Below are 22,507 nucleotides of genomic sequence, written 5' to 3'. Positions count from 1 at the left end.
TTCATGCATAGCACTCTTCAGATTTTCTGTTTCTTCTTGGATCAGGTTGGGTAATTTGAATCTATTGAATGGTATAAAATTAGACTATTTTATTCCATTCTGATGAAAGCTATGCTTTAATAAAAAGAACAATAAAAAGAACAATTCCTTCAAATTTACCATTAAATGAATGCCTTGTATATATTACCTGTTTTATTTCATATGGTCCCTAAGCTATTTCCTTTGTTATCTTTTATTTTCAGCTAGTGAATGGCAGACATGTAAATGAAATATTAGATTTTATTTTTGAAAAGAAAGATCAGAGATGATGTTTTGCATATTCCTTTATGGCAGATGGGAAATTTAGATAATTTTCCCCTACTTTTTCCTCCCCAAATTTAACATTTCTTATTACCTGATCCTTGGAATGATATTTTTCATATTAATATCTTAAGCTTTCTCAAACTGGAAAAATATACAGCTTTACAAAATATATTAAAGTAAAAGGCTGAAAATTAATGATCTAAATATCCATCTTAAAGAGATCTGAGAAAGAGCCAGCAATTACCATAGAGTAACTAGAGTGAAGTGATTAGTAATGGTGCTTAAAGAGCAGAAGTTAATGCAATGCAGACATATATGCATTCGTCTTCCAGGGCGGCCGTAGCAAAGTGCCATGGCTGTCTGGCTTGAACACAGACATTTGTCCTTCTTAAGGTTCTGGGGTCTGGGAGACCTGGATTAGATGCCAGCGGGGTCCATCTCTTTTGAGAACTCCCTCCTTGCCTTGCAGACACTGTCTCCTCTCAGTCTCCACAAGGTCTCCTCTGTGTGTGACCGACCCTGCAGACATCAGTTATATTGGACTGGACACACACAGGGAATCTCATTTCACCTAACTGTCCCCTTGGGGTCCAGCCTCCTGGTACCTTCACATAAGAGGTGCTGGAGATTAGGGTTTCAACATCTGAATTTTGAAGGTGACAAAATTCAATCTATAGTAATACTAAAAGGAGTTGAACATATAGGCAAATATTTGGTGGTACAGATTAGGGGGAAAAAGCAACAAATAAAAAGAAATTAAGGAAGGCATATTTTTCCAGTATTAAAAAGTTAATACAATGAAATGAGAGTTGAATTTTATGTCAATGACTTTGAAACCGCTCAAGAAATGGATAATATTTTACAGTCACCGGTAGATTTTTTTTAAAAGCTAATTGTAATTGACAGTCTGTTAACCTTGGTTTTCAGTCTTTAGTGAAGAGGAGAGTTATTGAAGTTAAAAAAAATATGTGTCTGGACCCTACTACCAGAGATAGAACCTACTTTATAGGTGTGAGTGGGGCTGGAATTCTCTTGTTTAGCTCACTGATGTGAATGCCATCAGGTGTTCACAGGTATTTGGAGAAATACTGACTGTTTTTTTTTTTTTTTTTTTTGCTAGCATTTGTGCCTGTTTCCATAGGCTGAATTGGAAGCTGGCTGAAATGATGTCACAGATGTTAGCAGAGGAAAGGAGTCCGTCTTACCTGCTTTGTATGTACCTGTATTGTTCTGAAATCCCTTCACTCTGCTTTCCTGTGCTGTGTCACCTTCTGCTCTGGGGTAATACCTCGGGTAATACCTGGGGGCCTGCAGGAGCTTGGGTACCCGCTCCAGATCAGACTCAACTCAGGACAATGCAGTCCACCTGTACCTTCTTACATCTTGCTGGCTCCACTAATACCCTCTACTAATTGTGCTGTCTTTCATCAAAACCAGTAGGAAAAATCCAATTCTTGCCTTCTCCTTTTAAAGACATCCCTAATTTATGTGAGGAGATATGAGCCTATGTCACTCCCTACTCAACATTCCATGGACAGAGGAAGGACAAAGCATCTACTTCTTACTTTCTATAAGACTTTCTTTTTAAAGTCATTTTTCTCATTATAGTTCACAGCATGGAGAAAGCGGCACTTCTGGAATAATTATTCCCCTGGAAAGCTCTTTCCTTCACATAGCTAAGAATGTTTTCAGAATCTGCATCTTTATTTTTACCATTGGTGTAGGGGATTTTGCCAGGGCAAGTTAAGCAGCATCTTTGGATGCTTCAAAATACTCCTTCAAGAGTATGTGTCATTTTATACCAATATGGTTAGATAAATGGACCATCTGGGTTTGGCCCTGTGGTAAGGAAACACTACAGAACATCTTTGGTTCCCCTGAAGCCCCTATTGTAAAGTAGAGGCAAAACCAGACGGAGCTTTGACTTTCATCCCATTGTAATACACACTGAAAAGCAAGTAAGAAAAGTGGTGGTTACTTGCTAAATTATATTCAAAGTTTGTGTAAATCCATTTATGAAATTGAAAATAGTGCAACACAAAGCTGGGCAAAACAGCTATGACTCCTTCAAGATTCTGTGCTTCATTCTTCCTGCCAGGCTGGCTGTGCCTACCGTCCCTTTGAGCTTCCTGGAGATAGCCGCTCACTGGTTGTCACAGCCTTCCTTGTTTCACCGAACTTGAATTCTACAGGATATTCATATGCATCATGTGAGAGGATTTCTCAAGAACTCTACTAATGTTTACTGTAACCATCATACAGGTTGGTTTTTGTTTCCTAGGGCCACGGCAACAAAGTACCCAGCATAGGTGCTGTAAAACAACAAGGGAAAGTTATGGCTTATTAGCGTGGGAAGCCCGAAGTCTAAGTCAAGGTGTGGTAGGGTCGTCTCTCTGATGCTCCATCTTTTCTAGTCTCTGGTGTTTTCAGGAAGTTATTGGGTCCTGGGCCTGTTGAAGATCACCACTCCATCCACATGGCTGTCTCCTCATGTGTCTTCCCTTGGGCACGTCTGTCTGTCAGTGTCCCGAGTTCCCCTCATCGGGTTAGAGCTCACACTAATGTCCCTGCTTAAACTCCGTTGCCTTTTCCAGATACAACCACATGCTGCACACCCAGAGCTGAAACTTTAGCGTGTCCCTTTGGGTAGGAGACACGGCTCAGCCCATGGCATGCCATCGCCACTCTGCTATTGTCATCACAGCTGTTTCCTGGGACTTGCCGTGGCAATGCTAGTGCTTGTGGGCAGCACTTAGAACTCAGTCCACTTCTTTCCCTGTGTAAGTTGGTTTTGTTCTGTGTCTCTCTATGGACAAAATGATAAGCCTGCAAACTCACTGGTTATAAAGAACATGTATGAGCATCAAGATCATAGACCTTATATCATTTTTGAGGAACTGGGAAAAAGCCCTTAAATGGATATTTATTGTTACTGTTGCCACTGTCCTCTCATGAACCATGGCCATCTTTCCATCAGTAAAGTCCTGCCAATGTTAGTTTTAATCACTGATAGGCATTAAGAATTTCAGATTTGTCTGAGGAAGCTATTTTGAGGATTAAAAAGTAATTTTAAAAAAGAAGAGGATAATCTACATTGATAAGAATTAATCAACTGTACCACAACACTTTTTTTTGACATGTATTTTGTCATAGCTTAGAAAGCAGCTTAGCATCATTGCTATTTATATCCCTCAATCATTCATTTCTTTCTTCCTCTGGGTGATGCATTTTAACCTCTTTAATGGCTTCACAGGTGAGCTCTGCTGCACTTCTTGACTTTGGGCTTGGACACAGGACCTGTTTGGTCAATGCAATATCAGTGGACATGAAATATGCAGAGGATGAAGTTAAGTTGCAAGTTTAGTCTTGCTTTCTTGCATCATTATTAATTGTTTTGAGACATGCTTTTGGTAGCTGCAGGTGTAGGGAGGATGACAGATCCTTGGAGTCCATCTCAGCAGAACCCAGTTTAACTGAACTGAGCTCCAGCCACTCCCCTCTCCATGAACAGCAAAGACATGCTTCTGGTAATGGCAACACAGTATTTTACAAAATATTGATTGATAGACCTTGCTTGGAAGTTTGTGTCCTTCACTGTTTTGCAAGCTTCTTGGCTAATGACCATGTTTTGTTCAATTCTACATTTCCTTAGCTTAGTTTTTGGATATCATAGGTCCTCAAAAATATTTCATGTGTGAATAATGAAAGAGTGAATGATATTTATAGGTGACTGAGTTCAACGGAGGCAATATGGTTACTCTGGCAATCCAGGTAAAGAGTTTAGAGCCAACATAGAACATTGCTTTGGTTTGGAGAAAATATGGCTGAATGTAGGAATTCATGCTGAGTCTAGTCCACATTGGCAGAGCCACTGGGTCTTGGATAAAACCAGACTCTCAGACCTAACTGAATCAGCCAGATGTCAAAGACTGAGGTGACTTTTTGGTTGGTTTGCTCCGGACACAGAGAGGTGTCTTGCATTGGTAGCAAGCTGGACATCCCCCATATTTCCTTCCAACTGCCACTTCAGGACGTTCCTGCAAATGAGCTGCCTCTTGATCACGACACTCACTTTGCCATGGATGATGAATATGCGACATCTGTTTTCCAGAAGTGTTATTATGGGTTGTGAAGCCTCGATAAACAACTATGACTGTTACACTATATATTCATACTTTCCAAGGTCAATGTAGGCTATCTGAAATGCTGCTGAAATATCTGGAGATCCAAGAAAGTGTAAGAATTTAAGTTTTTTAAAGTCTACTTCCTATACTGTTTCTTGTGGTAATGTTACCTGAAGTCTATGAATCGTGTGTGTGTGTGTTTGTGTATGTGTGTGTGTGTGTGTGTGAGAGAGAGAGAGAGAGAGAGAGAGAGAGAGAGAGAGAGAGAGAGGAGGGTTTGTGTTTGCTTAATATAACGTAGGATCTGAGTCAATGGGAAAGCAGCTGACAGCTTTAGATAAAGGTGATTATGGCAAAGAATTTAATCAATAACCACTTTTATCTCAGCAAAACACATTATTTTTCACCTTTAAAATTATTTGCATAAATATCTATTCTTAGTTAGCCTCAGAGTAAATAGGACCAGGCTGTCTGAACAGCCAGGAAAATACTAGAGGAGAAGTAGCAATTTTGAATGTCAAAATAATGCTGTGGTCAAGACCAAGCGGTGTGCCTTTACCTCGATTGTAGAATACCACAAGGTCATCACAAGCCACTCTAATGTAATTTTCACATCAATTCTGGATGCTTTATCTTATCTTTTAGGAGAAAAACTTCAAATTAAATCCAACCACATGATTGACAAGATAACAAAGTATTTCTCTGACAGAGAATAAATTGTATAATTTAATACCAAAATGCCTCAAGAAAAAAAAAAACCTGAATCTATAATGACAAATTCTTCATAAAGGATTTAGTTCAATCTGTACATATTAATCACTTCAAACATGTATTAAGAAGTTAATTATTTTGTTTATTTTAGAAGGTTTGTCTTGAAAAGTCTGGAATAGTGATTGAGAATCAATGAAAGAAGAGTTTTGAAAGACACTACTTTTAAAGACATTAATCAGCTAAAACAATAAGCATCTTCCTTACACACTTTAAGTCAAGTTAATGGTCATAACCGTTGGTTCTAAGGGAAGCCTCAGACCTTAAAGAGAGGGTCCAGCCAGCTGAGAACCAATCTTAGTCTTGACCATGAGGTTTTAGAGCCCATGGGAGTTAATCACCTCCAGGGGCTTCTCAGTTGGAGCTGGCATATGCACAGGGGACGCCTGATGAATAGGAAGTGAGAAAACTGGGCGTGAACATAAGAACCTGTGTGGTCTGTGTGTACACTTCTTCCCCAGCTGCATATAGACACTAGAATGATTGAGTTTGCCACAGTGGCATCAGAAGTCTTGATGTATCTTGAGCTTTATTATTTTTATTGTCCTATTCTAATATGCACGAGAAGTATTAAATGTTTTAATTAGCTTTCCATGGGCTAGGGAAAGGTACCATGTGGGTTTAGGATCCACCTGAACAAAAAGAAGCCTCCAAGCCCGGAGCTGGCTACACACCTGGCCTGGAGGTGGGGAGACAGTGATTCCCTGGGAAAGGCAATTCTCCCATCAAAGGGTTTCCTGTTGTTGCCAAGCACCGAAGAGAGGTGTGTGTGTGTGTGTGTGTGTGTGTGTGTGTGTGTGTGTGTGTCTGCATATATACTGAGTTAGCTTACCAATTTCTTTATAGGGCACGGTGTACCTTCTGAAGGCCATTTAAGTGAACCCGATACTACCTTACCCAGCTCAGTAATTATTCATGGATTTGTTAAATGTATTTTAAAAAGCACATTCACCCTTTTGCATGGTTTACCAAACCAAAAAAAGAAAAAAAAATTAACACAAGCATTTGTGGCCTGGGCAATATTACAATTTCAGATCTGCTCTAAAGTATGGGCAGGAATTTTCTGTTGTTGTTTTCTTTGGTTTTACTTGTGATCCTTTATAAAAGGAAAACTCTGCTTTTCATGTAGCTCTTACATTTAATTCCATATTTGTTTTATCCTAAGTCCAAATCTATATTTAAGTTTTCCTTTTCTATTCTAGGCAAATTAACATTATCATCAAATTACAAACAGAATTATAATAAGAGGATTCCAGTTTCCATTTGGATGGAAACCATACACAACTTCAAATCTTTAAACTGAAAGTACATAGTGTACACTGGAAGAGATGCATCTCCCTCAATCTTAATTTACAAACCCGTTCGTATTTCCTTTATGTAGTACTTGACAATTCTTTTATCGGTAAGAGTTTTTTTTTTTTTTCTCTCTCTCTCTCTCTCTTTCTTTTTCTTAAACTGTGAATGAGCAGCACACTTCAAGCAGTATGGTTATGGATGTTCTGTGCTTATCACAGCTCCAGAAAACAAATCAGATGTGGAAATCTGAGCGAGGTGGGAAAGGAGCCGAGGTGTAAAGAGGAACCCAGAAAAAGCTGCAGAAATGCTTTTTTGTGTGCGTGTGTGCGTGCATCTGGGGGTGTACCGGGGATTGAACTCAGAGGCACTCAACCACTGAGCCACATCCCAGCCCTATTTTGTATTTTATTTAGAGACAGGGTCTCACTGAGTTGCTTAGCCCCTCACTTTTGCTGAGGCTGGCTTTGGACTCTTGATCCTCCTGTCTCAGCCTCTCCAGCTGCTGGGATTACAGAAGTGTGACACTGAACCTGGCAGAAATGCTTTTGTGACTTTGTAAAAATTATCTGACAGAGGCAGTGTCTGGCGCCTGCATATATTCATGATCAATAGTAGGAAAAATCCTGCTTCCTTGTTTCAGTGACAAATAAAAGAAAGAGTGTTCTAATGAGCTGTGAAATAGCAGAGCTTATTATCAACATTGTTATTAGTAGCAACAGGACTATGGTCATCAGTGGTGTCTTGGTGCACTTCACCTGTGCAGTCTAGTTCATACACCCTGGAGGGTCCCATAAATTCTCTTTAATAAACAGTGTCAAGTTTCACCAGTTACCCTCAGACTTTCTCAATACTGACCACCAAATGCAAACATCGAAAAGTTCCTATTTGCACAATACCAGATCACCTGGTAGTGGTGTTAATTACTTAAAAAGTAGGGGGAAATGGGCTCATAATCAATTACCAATTATCCTGAATATAATTCAAGACTTTCCATTGAATAATACATACATTACTCCAATTGCTAATCAAGAGCATGCAGCATAGATTGTTCAGAGGCATCAGAAATGCCTGTTAAAGTAGACGCTGGGGGTACTCTTGAGATCTCATCCTCGGGACTTTCCTACTGAGAATAACACATACTTTAAAAGCACTTGACAACCTGAGGAGCCACATTTGTCAACATAAGCTCTGAATCTGTACCCACTTCCAGAGAAGGAAATGTAGGGGTGCTACATATTCAAAGGCTGGTGGTACTCTGGGATCTCATCCACGGTACGTTCCTACTGAAAATAGGAGCAAATGACAATGCCAAACACAAGGAGCCAGGAGACCTGGGTTGTACCTTCGCATTTTCTCTAGTTGCTATGCCATCGTGGGAAAGTCCCACAGTAAGGTGGACTCATGGATTTGTTTCCTTTTTTTTTTTTTTTTTTTTTTGGTTAATATGATCGGCCTGACACATTACTGAGGTCCGGTCGGCTCGGACACTGACCGTTCTGCTCGCGCTGCACCCCCGCCGCCAGCAGGTCTGGCTCTCCCAGGCTGATGTCGTTGAGCCGGGTCCCCAGGCACTCCATGCACAGGTGCTTGCACCACTCCTCCGCCTCCAGCTCTGCAAAGGAGCACACGGACAGTCAGCGGTGCTCAGGGAAAAGGACAGGCTCCCCGGACCCACTGCCCCCCGCCATCCGCCAAAGAGAACACAGCAGGCGAAAGCCACGCGCAGGAAGTGAAAAAAGTCCCCACCGTCCTTTTCCATGTTGGACCTTGTATTTTCAAAAGGTCTAAGATCACGGCCCTTCACTGTATTCACAAGTAACAGTCTGTCAATATTCGTTTCCTGTACAGCAGATTTTAGACTACTTTAGTTTTTGGAGAGAAATTACTTAAACCATCAATCAATCAATAAACAATCAATAAGATTAATGTAGATAAATGAGTAGTCGAAATAAAATGCCAGACTAGATTAAGCAAGTGAATGCTTTCCGGGCTGTGAGTTAGATTTGTGTGGGTTGAAGATCCCTTGTCCAGGTCATTCTGAATGACAGCGGATCACAGACTCTTCCATAAAAACAAATGACTCTGACTCTAAGGCCTGTGTATGTGAGCAGGCTGAGGGTTGGAGTCATTCCTGCCTTCCAAGCAGGATCGTTGGTTAGTACCCGACGAGATTGGAACCAGGTCTCCCAGCTACTTTACTATGCAGAGATTGCAAAAAGGTTTGATATTAGGGCAAGCTCCAATATCACCAAACAGAAATTAGATCAGAACACTGACACCTGTCCAGAGAAGTTTCTGACTTTTCCTTGCAGCCTAAGTCTGTACTAGAATAGTTTAATATAGATTTCTGTCAAATCTCCTGCTCTCTGTGGATGGCATTCCAACCTTGGCCTTGACATTTTAAACTCCCCATGGAGAGTTATCTGTGACAGGTTTTCGGGACTCCACACATCTGAGTACCAAAAGCTCTCCTCTGGGTTCAACACGACAGACTTGGCTTCCTTCCTGAGCTGAGGCACACACTGCCTTAGCATTGAAAATAGGTTGGATTAATTTGATGTCAGGACAAATTTATCATTTCTTTAGTTTTATCAAGACCATAGTTATATACTATTAGACAATAAAACAGAAAAAAATGCTTCCCTCCACAGGGTACTATTCTAATAAAACTAAAACTTCCAGCTTTCACTCTAATCATGACAGGCATCATCCCCATGTTTTCAAACTTTCCCTTTCTGTTGAGAGCCACCATCACCCCGAATTAAGGATCAGGCAGATTCCCAGGAGAGCCCAGCTTCTTCCCTCGGCCTGGGATGGGCTGCGTGGACATTTCTTCAGGAGCCCAAGGGATAATCTTTTCTAACCACATGGTCACTAATATAATAACTGTGCTCTTGTGGATGCTCATGTCTTCCTCAAAAACAGGAAAACAAAATCTTTTTTATTATAGGAAAGGTACACCAGACTACCTAGAAGTTTTTTACAGAAACAAATAATAACAAATATTAAAAATAGTTATTCTTGGATATAGGAGTTTTAATTTATAAAATCTGTAGTAGTTTTGGAAACTTTCCTACAACAAACCAAAATCTTATAGGCTATATCCATTTACATGCTTTCTATCAAGAAATCCCTGGAGTTTTCAATGAGGGAGATAATATTATTATGCTTATTCTTTTTAATTCTTAATATTTTGAAGTTTTCTCTGGACTCTACTATTAAACTTCTTAATTAAAATCACATGCAATCAATATCTCATTTACATTATTTTACCTTGTATTGTTTTCGGTTCTCCATGAATGGAGATGGGGATATCTAATATGCTATTTGGGGTAAAAATAAGAATGTTAAATATGCCAAACACCTTGGAGCCAATGTTCCCGGTAAGTGGTGAATCACTGCATGCCCAGAGGTTCTAGATTTATATGATTCAATCCTTTTCTGTCTACTCCTTTGTCCTAGGATTTAATGATAGAAAGGAAGCCATCATACAGTAAAGGGCTTCTATGAAACTGAGCTCTTTGAAATACAAGTAAATGCTAAATGCAGTTTCTGTAAGGATAGGAAGCCAGGGAGGATTCCCACTGCACAGTGAGAGGCACTTGTGGGCTTCCTGGCAGGAAGGGGTATCTTCTGCCACCAGTCTCGCAATCACAAAGCTTCAGCATGTGAGCAGTGCAGTAGCATACAAGAAAGAAAGGCCCAGAGTAGTGAAAGTAAATGAGCACAGAGTTGCCACAAAGACTGGACTGTAAACTATTTTACAGAGAGGAAGAACAAGAGGAAGAGGCAGCTCAGTTGTCATCAAAAGTTCCTTTTTAAAAATAAATGGTTGTGAACTCAGTACAAGTAAGGCACGTGTTTGGCGGCTCTAAGATCACTGCTTCTGCTCTTGGTTATCATAGACTCTGGTGGGACAGGCAGGTGAGCTTGGTATGTGGTGCTCAGGAGGCTGCTAGCCTATCTAGGTGCCAAGAGCAACTGTGGCAAAGGCTCACCAGGGTGGGAGTATCAGAATGGGGACGTGCAGGCCAGCAGCAAGAAGACAGGTGTGCAGGAAAGTGAATATGCAAGTGTGTGTGTGTGTGTGAGTGTGTCCATGTGTTTGTGAATGTGCATCTGTGTGTGGAAGATGGCTGGGGCAGATACAGAAAGACATTTGCAGGACAGAGAGAGTAGCATTTATAGCAGCTGGGGATAGCTCTGAGTTCACATATGAAAACAGAAGAAACAGTACTTGGTCTAGTCTTCTCAAGATGTGTTATTGTTGGTTCCGTTAGATCAGTCCAAAACCTGGATCTCAAATGTGTTAACCATTGCTGCATGAAGATGAGATCTAATAGCCTCAGTGTAGATAAGTTGAATTAGTTTGAGTATTATACAAGGCTTTGGTTTCTTTAATCTGTTTTTGATAAGCCACCTTTCAAGAAATTACAGCTATGTTTTTTATTTGCTCTGAGTATTGAAGTCTTTTAATCTTTTACTGCACGCTGATTCATTTTGTCCTATGACTATATGACTAGTGTTTTTTTTTTCTGAATTATCCTTCATCTTTCATATATATATACGTATTTATATTGTTTTGCAGTCCTGGAAATAAAATCCAGTGCTGTGTGTATGTTAGGCAAGTACTGTACTACTGAGCTACGCTCCCAGCCCCTAAATATATATATATTTTTTAACAGAGCTGAGATTAAATGCTAATGCAAGTCCTACAGACCTAGTGCCTTTTGTCATGCTTCACCTTTAAACCTCTTAGTCTACACATGGTGTGAAAATTATTAAATTTTCTTTATGGTGGAATAAAGACATTAAAGTAGTCTATTAAGTTTGAATGTTTTTCTTTTTATAACAGAAATGCTTTTTTTAGCAAGATGCCTTTTTTCCTGTGGCTAGGTTGAAATTCTTAATTATCTACAACAGAAACCCAAATAATGTTTTTTTATGAGTAGGATTAAATGGATAAATTTGATAATTTTCAAAAAAATTTAAAAATATTGTGAAAAAGCAAGAAAAATAGCAAAGAAAAATGAAATCAAATAGTGAAATACGTAGTAAATGGGTTAATATTTATTAGAGGCCAAAATAATCAGGGGTAGTGCAAACTAGAAATACTATAGTCCAACAGGGACTCCTTTCTGGGTTCCAGCTTCTTTCCACCTCCCCCCATAGGATTCTGGGGATGGTATGCCTGCATCCATTTGAGCGAGAAAGAGGACTATACATGGAAGGCCCTTGATAAATAAATACCTTCAGACTAAATGATTAGATTCAAGCTTTATTACTTTCACTCTATTTGGGCCTTAGGATAACAACATTAAAGTTAAATGATCTAAAATGACCTATATTTGAAAATAAAGTGAATTTTTTTCATCACATATACAGAAAATATGCTACCAGCCAAAATCACATATCAAAATGAAAAGACCACTGCGTACTTTTGTGCTTTTTCTAAGATGCAGCCAGACTAGAGTGGTGTGGGAATAACAAATTATCACATGCAATTCTCCTTGGATTGAGCTTTTATTGGTAATATCAGGAAAACATAGGTAAAAATACTCTTGCTTAGTCATCAGCATAAACAGTAATTCTTAACTATATCTAATTCTTATTGTCTGTGCAGATATGCTTTGATTTGGTGATAAAGATTGCCTTACTACTTATTACAGTATTAAATGCATGCTTTGCTGCAAAGTAGAGCCACACCACCTCCCCACAGACTATTATTGCTCAGAGAATATGCAGCTTATTCTCTTATTGCCATGCAACGTTTGTAGAGCTGTTCAAACAGGACACCTGGGCCATGTTCTCCTTCCTGACAATAGGAAGCAAGTGAACACCTAAACTTTTGCTTTAGCAGACGCAAGGGAAGTATCTCTGGTTAGTCTACAGCAAAGAGCTTTTTCCTTTGAAGATGAATTTGTAGGACTGATCAATTGAGAGATGGGGCAGTAGTTTTGTTTTTGTTTTTGTTTTTTTTCCCTAAGGAGGAAGTGTCTTTATTTTCCTTCTGTTGCAGGCTTCTCATTTGCTCTCTTACATAAAACTCACTCTCTCCTAGTAGTTCTCCTTCAAAATTTGGTTCTCATCTGAATTCCTTGAGACCCAGGTTTAGATATGACAATGTTCCTCTGCATTTCATATTTTTCTACAGTCCTTACATATTGTTGGGTTATTATTTTTTTTTTTTGCCTTTCCCAACTAGTGTGCTTAAAGAAATTAGAGTGTAGAAGATTTATTTGATGTGGTCCTTAAGAGCCTAGCACAATGCCTGAATATGGAAGCTAATCAATAAACATGGAACAAGTAGTGGATGAGATTTGCAGTGACTTCCCCAAGTTGAAGGCTGATTCTAGAACCTAATGCAGATGACCTGGGAAGCAGTCTCTAATTGCAAGCTTTGTGGTCTGTGTCCTTCTGCATTTATATAAGGCTTATGATTTGGGGTATTCACCTCTGGTTTATCTAGATAAGAGATCTTCAGTTAGGTGGGAAGGGGGCACTACAAAACACAATTCTCTACGGAACTTCAGCCATACCAAGGTTCTTTTTTTATTTATCTTTTTCTTTTAACCACCCCATTAGGCATATGGTGTCAACATGGAATTCTTGAATTCTTGTTCACATTCTCTTTGACTTTATGTGTAATAAACAGTAGATCAGATTTTTATTTTCCATATAGATAAGGCAGTGGAATCTTAGAAAAAGTCAAATGGGAGCCAAGGAAATGAGTCAGCAACTAAATGTATTCCATCTTTTATGAAGATAATGGTAACTTCTTTTCTTTAACAGCAGGTTGATATATCAAATTTTTGGAATCAATACAGAAAACCTTATTCTGCTATTTTCCTCCTGTTGTGAACTAGAGGAGTGAGGATCGGTTTCCAGACATGACCAAATGGAAAATTGTTCCTGCCTGTCTTCCAAGGTAACAAATGACAAATCACAGCAATTGACAGAACAATCAAATGTGCTGTTCTTCTGCCTGACAAAAATTCATTGCAAAATGCTTTAATATGAAGGTGAGTAAACGTCACAAGAGTTTAGAACAATTGAGAGGAAATAAGAAAGAACAGAAATTAGCACATGTAAGAGGTCTGAAAGTGAAGATCTATTCGGTGCAGGTGAGAACAGGATGTGAAGGTCACCAGAAAGCAAGGCTGAGAAGGATCCTTGGCAGCAACTTGGAAATTCGCCTCTCCAGGGAGGGGGTTTCTGTGCGGGAGGGAGTGCACAGAGGTGGAGTACTTCCCATGAAACTCTTCAGAGTAACAGTGGACACTGGATGCATGAGGTTGGCAGTTTGCACACGAACACAGGGACCAAGTAGGGAACTTTCTGGAGAGGGTGCTGTGAAGAGCTGCCCTCTCAGTCCTGGGCCAGCAGGGTGATGCTGTTCTATGCCACTGTCACCAGGCGCTTGAAGCAGGAAGGGAAGCAAGGAGGAAAGCTAGTTGTTGGAATATGGACATGGTTACATAAACCCACGGCCTGAAACCGCAAAGAGCTCTTATGGTCTCTCCCGCTACAGCCTGATCCATTCCAAAAACATTTGCTGGTAGCTCATGCTGAGCATGAAACTGAATTTGGGAAACACCCCCAAAGAGTCTGAGGTGCTTCATCCCCAGAACCTTCAGAAAGGAGTGCAGGTTAACGCCTTGACCTTTGCCTGATGAGAGGGTCTTGACCATTAGGCCTCTTAGAACCATGAGATAATAAATTTGTGTCGGTGTAAGCCCTTGTGTATGGTAATTTTTTACATTAACAATAAAAACCAAAACAAACACACAAAAAACCAGATATTCTATTCCTTTCTAATAGGAACACCTCCAAACAAGCAAGTTAATTCAACAGGATGTAATCTATGAAAAAAACAGGAGCACATTTCAGAAATGGGGTGTAAGTGGACCTGCTGGAGGCTTAAGAAAGAGAACAGCTGGTCATTTCCTGATTACTGTCATTGAAGGGCACCATCTCCAGACAGGAAGTGCTGATCTGGAAAAGGCCACCCAAGACACGGTGCAGGGAGTGAGAAGAAGCCCGTTGGCAAGGGCCCCAGGGACAGCTGGAGCAGCCTCCAGGAGGGCGGAGCAGAGCCACCTGACACCTGGAACTCCCAGGAAGGGCAGTGGGGCCAGGATCAGGAGATGGGGGGGAAGTCACAGGGGATAAGGGCAGGGCAGCCTGAAATGTGGGTTTTCAGTGGCTGAGGGAAAGCAAAGGGAGGAAGGAAACACCTTCAGCAGGGGGTGATGGCAGGGGTGGGGGGAGAAGAAAAAGTAGAATGTTTAGGTCCTGGAATACATCAGGGTACAAAGACCTCCCCATCCTTCCCCATCACCAGGGCAAGCCACCCCCTCACAGGCTCCCTGGGCCACCATAAAACCACAGAACAGACCGCTGTTAAACGTGGACACCTATGAAACACCTCCCTACTATAAAAGTGAGCAAAGAAAATAAAAGCCATAGAAAACAACTGAGGAAATTCCACCTGACAACATTCAAATAGACTGAAATAAATTCAGAAAAATGGCTCCCATTTCTCCTCATTCCACATAAGTAACACAAAGCAGAAGAAAACCATAAGAGTACTCTCCAAAAACAATTGCATAGAGTCAGACCAGGAGTTGAGGATGCACAATACCAACGTAAGTAAAAAATTTGGGAGAACAGAGCCGAATGAAAGCAGGAAAGAAGTAGAAGAAAGAAATTATCATGTGCCTTTGAGAGAATAGACTCAAATGAATCTCAAGAGGCATTAACAAAGCAAGAAAATAAAGTTTTATTAAAAAGAAGTAAAAAAGATCAAGTGGAAGTAATGGAAATGAATGACAGGCAGGGGACCATGGTGGCTTGGACCAACATAACAATGAAGTGGCACGGTGCTGATGAGGACCCCATAGACTGAGAATATGCTCAGAAGAATCAACAGGATTTGCAAGTGGGGTGTAAGAAAAAAAGAGAGAAATTAAAGTTGAATAAAGGGTGTTTTCACTTATCTATCTATCTATTTATTTCTGGGCGGCTGGAGGAATTTGTCATTCAGCCAGGTGATGCAGCAGATTTAGAGGACTTGGAGTCCAGGTTTGGAACTCAGTTTTAGATGCTTCTTAGGGCTGAAGTGGATAGACGAGTAGGCAGTTGGCTGAGCTGGGTGCTCAATGGAGAAATTCAGATTGGATTTATAAGTTTGGGAGTCAAGTGTACAGATTCCATTTAAAGCTGCATAAAGCTGCTGAGATTGCCAAGCAGTTTGGCTTGGTGGGTGAGAAGGACATTTAAGGACCAGGTCCTGGGACACCCCCAATGTAGAGATCAGGGATATAAACAGAGAAGGGAGTGCAGAGGACTAGACCTTCAGGAAGAAGAAGAAACCAAACATCTGAAATAAGCTGGGAGCAAGACAAAAAGAATAATTTAGAGATCAGAGAGTGAGCAGCTGCTTTAAAGACTAGCAAAACCCAAGTGAGATGAGGCCCCCAAATGGTAAGATTTTCCAACATGGAAAGCAACAATTACCTTATGAGGAAAGTGTTTAATAGACTGGTGGAAACAAAAGACTGAGAAGGTGCAAGAGAAATCAGAAAAAGAGGCTCAGAGTAGGAGCTGGTGAATAAAGGTAAGCATCAATTATGCAGTCCCAAAGTTACTTGTTTGCTCTTTTAAAGGGAAGAAGAGAGCTACCTGGCACAATAGCTGGAGGGGAAGTGAGATCAGGAGTTTTGTTTGATAATTTTGGTTGTTGGTAAGTTTAGCAGCATGATATGAGGGTGCCAGAATTTGTGCAGAGTGTGGGGAGGGGTCCGTGACAACATGCACAGAGCCCCTTGGAGATTCCATTCCATTCAGAGGCCAAGGAGCATAAGCCTCTCACTGTAACAGACAAGGATAGGAATGAAGAGTGTGCTGAAGTCAGTCTTGAGGTCTTCAGGCTGATAACAGGAGGACACAGGGACAATGGCAGGGAGAGACACATGGTGGTGGTGGGGTCTTCCTGGGGACTCCTGTGGGTGGAGGTGGAGCCTGCGGGTGGGCAGGTGTCCCCAGGCCACTGAGGTGTTTCCTCATTGTTGCAGAAAGGGGCCTCTCTCATGCTGAGGTTACTGACAGTTTCTTGATCTCTGATCCCAGCTCTGCCTGTGGATGGATCTCCTCCCCTTGACGGTGGTCAGGTAGCTGTTTCTTACTCAGACTTACAAACTTTGGGGCCATCTTTGACTTCTGTCATTCCGTACCTTCCATCTCATATCATCCAATAAAGTCAATATATTTTTTTGAGTCCTACTATGTGCAAAACACCATCAATGTGGTAACGTCACAGCAGATTACAAATTGGTGCTTGCCTCAGTCTGGATGCCTGACGTTGCTGTTCTGCAGAGCCACAGGATTAGGATAAGCACTGACATTTGGGGATTTTTTTCCTATGGCTACATGTCCAATATTTCTTGTTTGATTAGAAAACTATGAAAGAAAAACAAACAAGTGAGGTGATACTAACACACACACACACACACACACACACACACACAAATCTTTAAATATGTGTCATTCTCTTGGCAATCCCTCGCAAGAGATTAGAAACTGCAAATAGATGCTGGAAAGATGCTCATCCGTATTAGGCAACCGTGAAATGTCTGGATAAAATGTCACCGGTAATAACTTGGGAAATGCGATGTAAAATAATATGAATGAGGAAAAGGAGTTGGAATAGAATCCCGTCACATTAGCAATGCGTGTTAAGTGCCACAGGCCACACTTGTCAAGGTATTAAGAAAGAGAATTGGTCAGTCCACATGTAGAATTAAAAGGAAATAGAGAAGATCTAAAACCCTGGAGCCTTTCCAAGCTGTGAAAGGCAAGCTTCTCAACCCCTGCTCAGAGACAGCACAATGATAAGGTAAGCCTGGGAGTGTGCTGACAGACCTCCGCCTGGCTGAGAGCATCCCAGGGTAAGTTCCTTGTACGTGATGCCCAGTGTCTCTGTTTAGTTGGAGAAATGACTCAGGGAGAAGAGACCAGGGGGTGGTTCGAGCACTGAAACCTGGGGATCAAGGCCCGCCAGGTCCACAGCAGAAGGCCAAGAGTCCAAGAGAAGTGTTTTTGGAAAAGAGCTGTGGGTGTCACTATTGGTTCGTGGAGCCAAGCGAAATCAAATCGATGACAAAACTACCAAGTTTTAAAAGACTGACACCATCAGAAAAAATCTAGAAGTTCTCCAAAAATAAAAGTCAATGATTTTGGAGCCTGTAACCTACTCTTGAGCTTCTAGGGCAAGGGGTGGTCTGAGAGGGTTCTCAGCTGCTCAAGGAAGTCCACACTCCCTGCTCATCTCAGTGGTCAAAACAGGTGTAGAAAGGAGCTTCCTGAGAGTGGGTTCCTGGGTGTCACATAGCCACGGGGGAGTGCAAAGGTAGTACTATTACTACTGGATTGGTGACAGACCCTATTTCACCTGGGGAGGGGACTCACAGCAGGTTTATCTTGCCTCATCCACTACTGCTGGAAGTGTGGATCATTGGTTTCTAGATCAATAAGAGCCACATCTGGGCTTGCCGTAGAGACAGCCATGTATGGCCCAGAGTCTGCATGTGGGGACCGGTGAGACACTGGGTTTATTTACTCCTGTAAATGCATTTTGCTTTTAGCAAAAATCTGAATGAACAAGTGATCTTTTGTACAGATGACTTGATCAGCTGGATCCTAGTTGCTTTTCTTAGGAACATGGTCACATGGCATTTTCTCCTGGGGGCAGATATCTGGGACATTGAAGAAAGTCCGTGAATATTGGTTGAGTGAATAAAAGAATAAAAAAATATTTTCTGTGTGTGTTCCCTTTAAATATACTCCAAGTGCCCAACAGGTTAAGAATTCCCCACCTGGAAGAACACGATGAGTGTTTACCTCTCCTAACACCTCTGTTGGTTTTGACCATGACACAGCGTGGAATTCTTACATTTTAGTCTTATATCTATAAAATAAGAAAGCTCAAATGCTGAAATATGAATAATTAATGAAGAACATAGAATTACAATTAATCTGATAATTCGCTTCAAGGTGGTCATTAAGATTTACATCTCCTATTTATATGATCATAAATATTATACAGCTCATAAAGATGGATTTTCAAAATCTAGTATCAACATGAGAACAGGTAATAAATATAATGTCCAGATTAATTTTCTATTCATTGGGAATGAAGAGAACATATATTTATAGTAAAGGACTTATGATAGGTCTGAAAAAATATTTCTTAGTAGTGATTTTAAAATAAGATACAGAAATTATAAAAATAAACCCACTATTTTTAAGTTAAAGAACTGCAAGAATATATATCAAACATTAGACCTTGAAATTAATTTGTATACATTTTTGATGCATTGGCATATTTTGAATTTCAATATTGGACATTATTACCTTTATGACCTAATCCAGACATCACATAATATTTTACTTAAAAATTTGTTTGTTGCCCAATCACCCTTTAAACTAGGGGATTATGAAATGTGTTATGTGCATTTTCAGATATTAAGTATCAGAGAAATTTAATTAACAGAGCATAATGGGATTCTTTTCCTCTTGAGTTTGGAAGCTGTCTCTTGAAAATATTAGGCACAAAATATGATGAAATTCTACAAATTTTCTAAAGAGAGCCATGAGACGGATGTGTGTGTAACCAGAGCATTGAGGGCAGGCTACTGGCCATGGTGTGCTCAGTGGATACTCATGGAGCCAGAGCTGCACGGTGGGCAAGAGCTGGAAAAGAGACCCCGCTACAGAAAGCCCTGGCCTGGAGCCAGTGGAGGGCAGGTGGACCAAGCACTTTTCTACGGAGGTGCAGGGCAGGACGATCATAGATTCTGACCCTGCCTCCCAGGCCCATGGTAAGAAGAGTAAAAGGGCTGCAAATTGGAATACAGCTCCAAATTTGACAGTTTTGGATTTTAAGACCAGAAAGTGAACAGGAAGCCATGATTAGCTAAGCAGGAAATTTGACAGGGCTCAGCTTAAGGCAGGCCCTGGAGCGAAAACACCAGACCCAGTAACTGCCAACCCTTCCCTGTTTAGGTTCCACACTCTTTGGTCACATTCTGATTAAAAAAAAAAATCTTGCTTAAACTATTTCCTTAAAATATGCTGTATAGATATTTATTAAATTATTATATATTTTTAAATTACAAAAAGATTTAAGAAAGTATACGTAAGAATAAAAGGGGTTTACCAGACCAAAATGATTTGGAAATTATTGTCTCATACAAAGGTATTATTTTATTAAAATCTCTACTATAGTTGATACAAAACTTTGTGCTATTCCTGAGGTTAATTGGAAGTAACGTTCTCTAATTCTTAGAACTCTTCTTTTCCCAAATTTAATAGTTAAATTTTTTTTCCCAACTGGTATTGCTCCGTAATATGTTTGGGCCAGCATCACCAATCAGCAGCCATTTAATTATTGTCTTTTGTTGGGACCTGTCTTTATATTCCAGGCGGATTTTAGCTGAAGGGCTTTTGGGTACTCAACTGACTTGTCATTTCTAATTTCTCTTGGAAGCTCCTAAAATAAACCTATACAAGTCATGACCCTAGAGCAAAGCAGAACATGCAGGTTGGAGTTCCTGCAACGTTACTTTCAGAGTGTAGTATCATTTGGGGATTTTCCTAGGATCAAAGGGATGGGTCAGACCCATTCCAGTTGGTAAGTATACCCCCAAGGTTGACACACTGTCCAGCTGAATCTGCCTGTAACAGTGGCCTTTCACCTTCTTTCCTTTGTTAACAGCTGCACTATCTTTCAAGGGACTGGACAGCTAAAACACCGTTCCAAGGAGGTGGCATGAAATAATTTCTGAATGGCTTAGGTTTGGTTCAGAGAAGTTATCCTTTGATTCTTCTCACTGACTTTGAATCTAACATGAATAAATGTCACCTTGAAGACTGCATGCCTCCCACTGACATTGGACAAATCCATTCATTTGCCCGTAGTAAGTACTTCTATGAAAGTACCTCTTTGAACTTGGCTGGAAGATGAGCTTTATAGCAGGAAGCTCAGGATGACTAAACATCATTGCAGAGTTGGCAACAGGACAGAAAATTAATCTTCAAATCATTACCATTTAGCTTATTTATAGTTGATCTTTTTTCTAAAGTACAGATTTTAAAACTGGCTATAAAAAAGTCTCATTGGAAATCTATTACTGCACACTCATGCAAATTTGGTTGATTATTCAAACGGATCAGTGTAAAACCCCGTTCAAACATTTTATTTTGTTGATAGGCAACATCCATTTAACAACAAAATTCTTAAGATAAAGAACCACAATAAACAGAAGGGAAAGGACCTAGAATTTGGAGCAGATTCTGTTAAACTACTGAGAGTATAGTTAGAGTAGGAGAAAAAACTTTTCAAAGAAAGTATTCTTTAGCAAGAATGGTGGTAAAGAGAACATAAACCACAGCAGGAAATTTTCTAAAACTGTCTCAGTAACTGTACACCATGAGTGGAGTGTGAAGTCCAGATTCAACTACAGAAGAAGGGAGAAAGAAGAGATGGAAGAAATAAAGATCCAACTCCTGGAATTCTGAATCAAAGCATGGATGGGGAGATTATGTTTCAGGTTTAGGTAGAAGAACCAAGATGGAAAATGCGTTGGCAGTTTTCTCATGACTACTACTTGTTTCTGTGTTAAGCCTCAAAGAACAGCTTCGTAGAGTGTGCACAAGTGGTTCTACTCAGGTCTCTGACCAACATACAATGAGAAAACGTCTGCAAAGTGTGTTTAAAGGACTGTACGTGTTGCATATTTTATGTAAACATTCTATTTTCTTCTTCATATTGCATCTGCTTTTATTCAGCTTTAAAAATTAATTCAGTAAACTGAAGTTATATTTTAGTATGAAATCAACTTAGGAAAAGCAAACAGGATGAGATAATCATGAGTCAAGTTTTGAAAGTCTCCAATAAGAAGTCTAAAATGTAAAACAAGTGTCCCAACCATTATTTTCAGTGAGAGGATCTGAAGTAATGTTGAATTGTTATTACCCAGTATGAGGCAAAGGGGGCGCCACTGTTCCTCACAAGTACTTCTGAGCTAGTTATGCTTTCTGGATTTCAGATTCTTTCATTTCTGTATTTATTTTTTAAATTGACAGATAATTTTGTGTTTATTTGAACATACATGATGTTGGAGTATGTATACTTCGTGGAATAACTAAACACTTTACATTGGCTCAGCATTTTTCAAGAATACAATATATTATTAAATACAACAACTATCTTATATAACAGTTATCAAATATGTTCCTTCTATTTAATTGTAATTTGTATCCTTTTATGACCATCTCGACCTTCTCCCCAACTACTCCATGAATAGATGAATAGATAAAAAATATGGTGAACACACAGTGAAATACCATTCAACCTTAGAATAGAGGGAAGTTCTGGCATTTGCAACAGTGTGGAGAAATTTGGAGGTCCTTATATAAGTGAAAAAAACCAGGAACAGAAAGATAAATAGCACATAATCTTACTCATATTCAGAATCTTAAACAGTTTGTCTTATAGAATCAGAGAGAACGGTGGCTGCCAGAGGCCACAAGGGTGGTTGAATTTCAGTTTCTCATTTAGGAGATACCATTGGTTTCTTTTGCTCCTGAACCAAGTGCCTGTGTGTATGCTGTCGACCTCTCAAGTTCATACGTGAAAACCGAATCCCCGTGTGATGGTTTCAGGAGGCGGGGCCCTTCCAGGTGATCTCCTCAGTAGGTAGGCCCTCATGGTGGTGTTAGTGTCCTCATGCAAAAGACTCCAGAGAGATCCCTTGCCCCTTCCATCATCTGAGCACAGTGAGAAGTCAGCCTTCAGTGAACCACGGAGCGAGCCCTGGGAGACACGGGGTCTTCCATGCCTTGGTCTGGGACTCCCAGCTTCCCTGACAGTGCTTAGCAGCACTTGGTCTCTGGTATCCATGGCCACCCACGTGTATGAAGGCAGCATGGACTTCGATGGTGTTGAAGTGGCT

The 22,507-nt window shown here is 40.3% G+C and overlaps 1 protein-coding gene across 1 annotated transcript in view; it reads right to left on the bottom strand.

Moving 5' to 3' along the window:
- The window catches only part of DOK6 (docking protein 6), a 391,579-nt gene that overhangs the window by 152,115 nt on the left and 216,957 nt on the right, over window positions 1–22,507 (bottom strand). The window contains exon 4 of the mRNA XM_081263683.1: window positions 7,984–8,103. Within this exon, the coding sequence (XP_081119809.1) occupies window positions 7,984–8,103 (120 nt within the window). The remainder of the gene's footprint in view (window positions 1–7,983; window positions 8,104–22,507) is intronic.

The sequence above is a fragment of the Spermophilus citellus genome (genome assembly GCF_964194105.1).
Source record: "Spermophilus citellus genome assembly, chromosome: 12".
NCBI lineage: Eukaryota > Metazoa > Chordata > Mammalia > Rodentia > Sciuridae > Spermophilus > Spermophilus citellus.
This window is presented reverse-complemented; position numbering and strand designations above follow the sequence as displayed.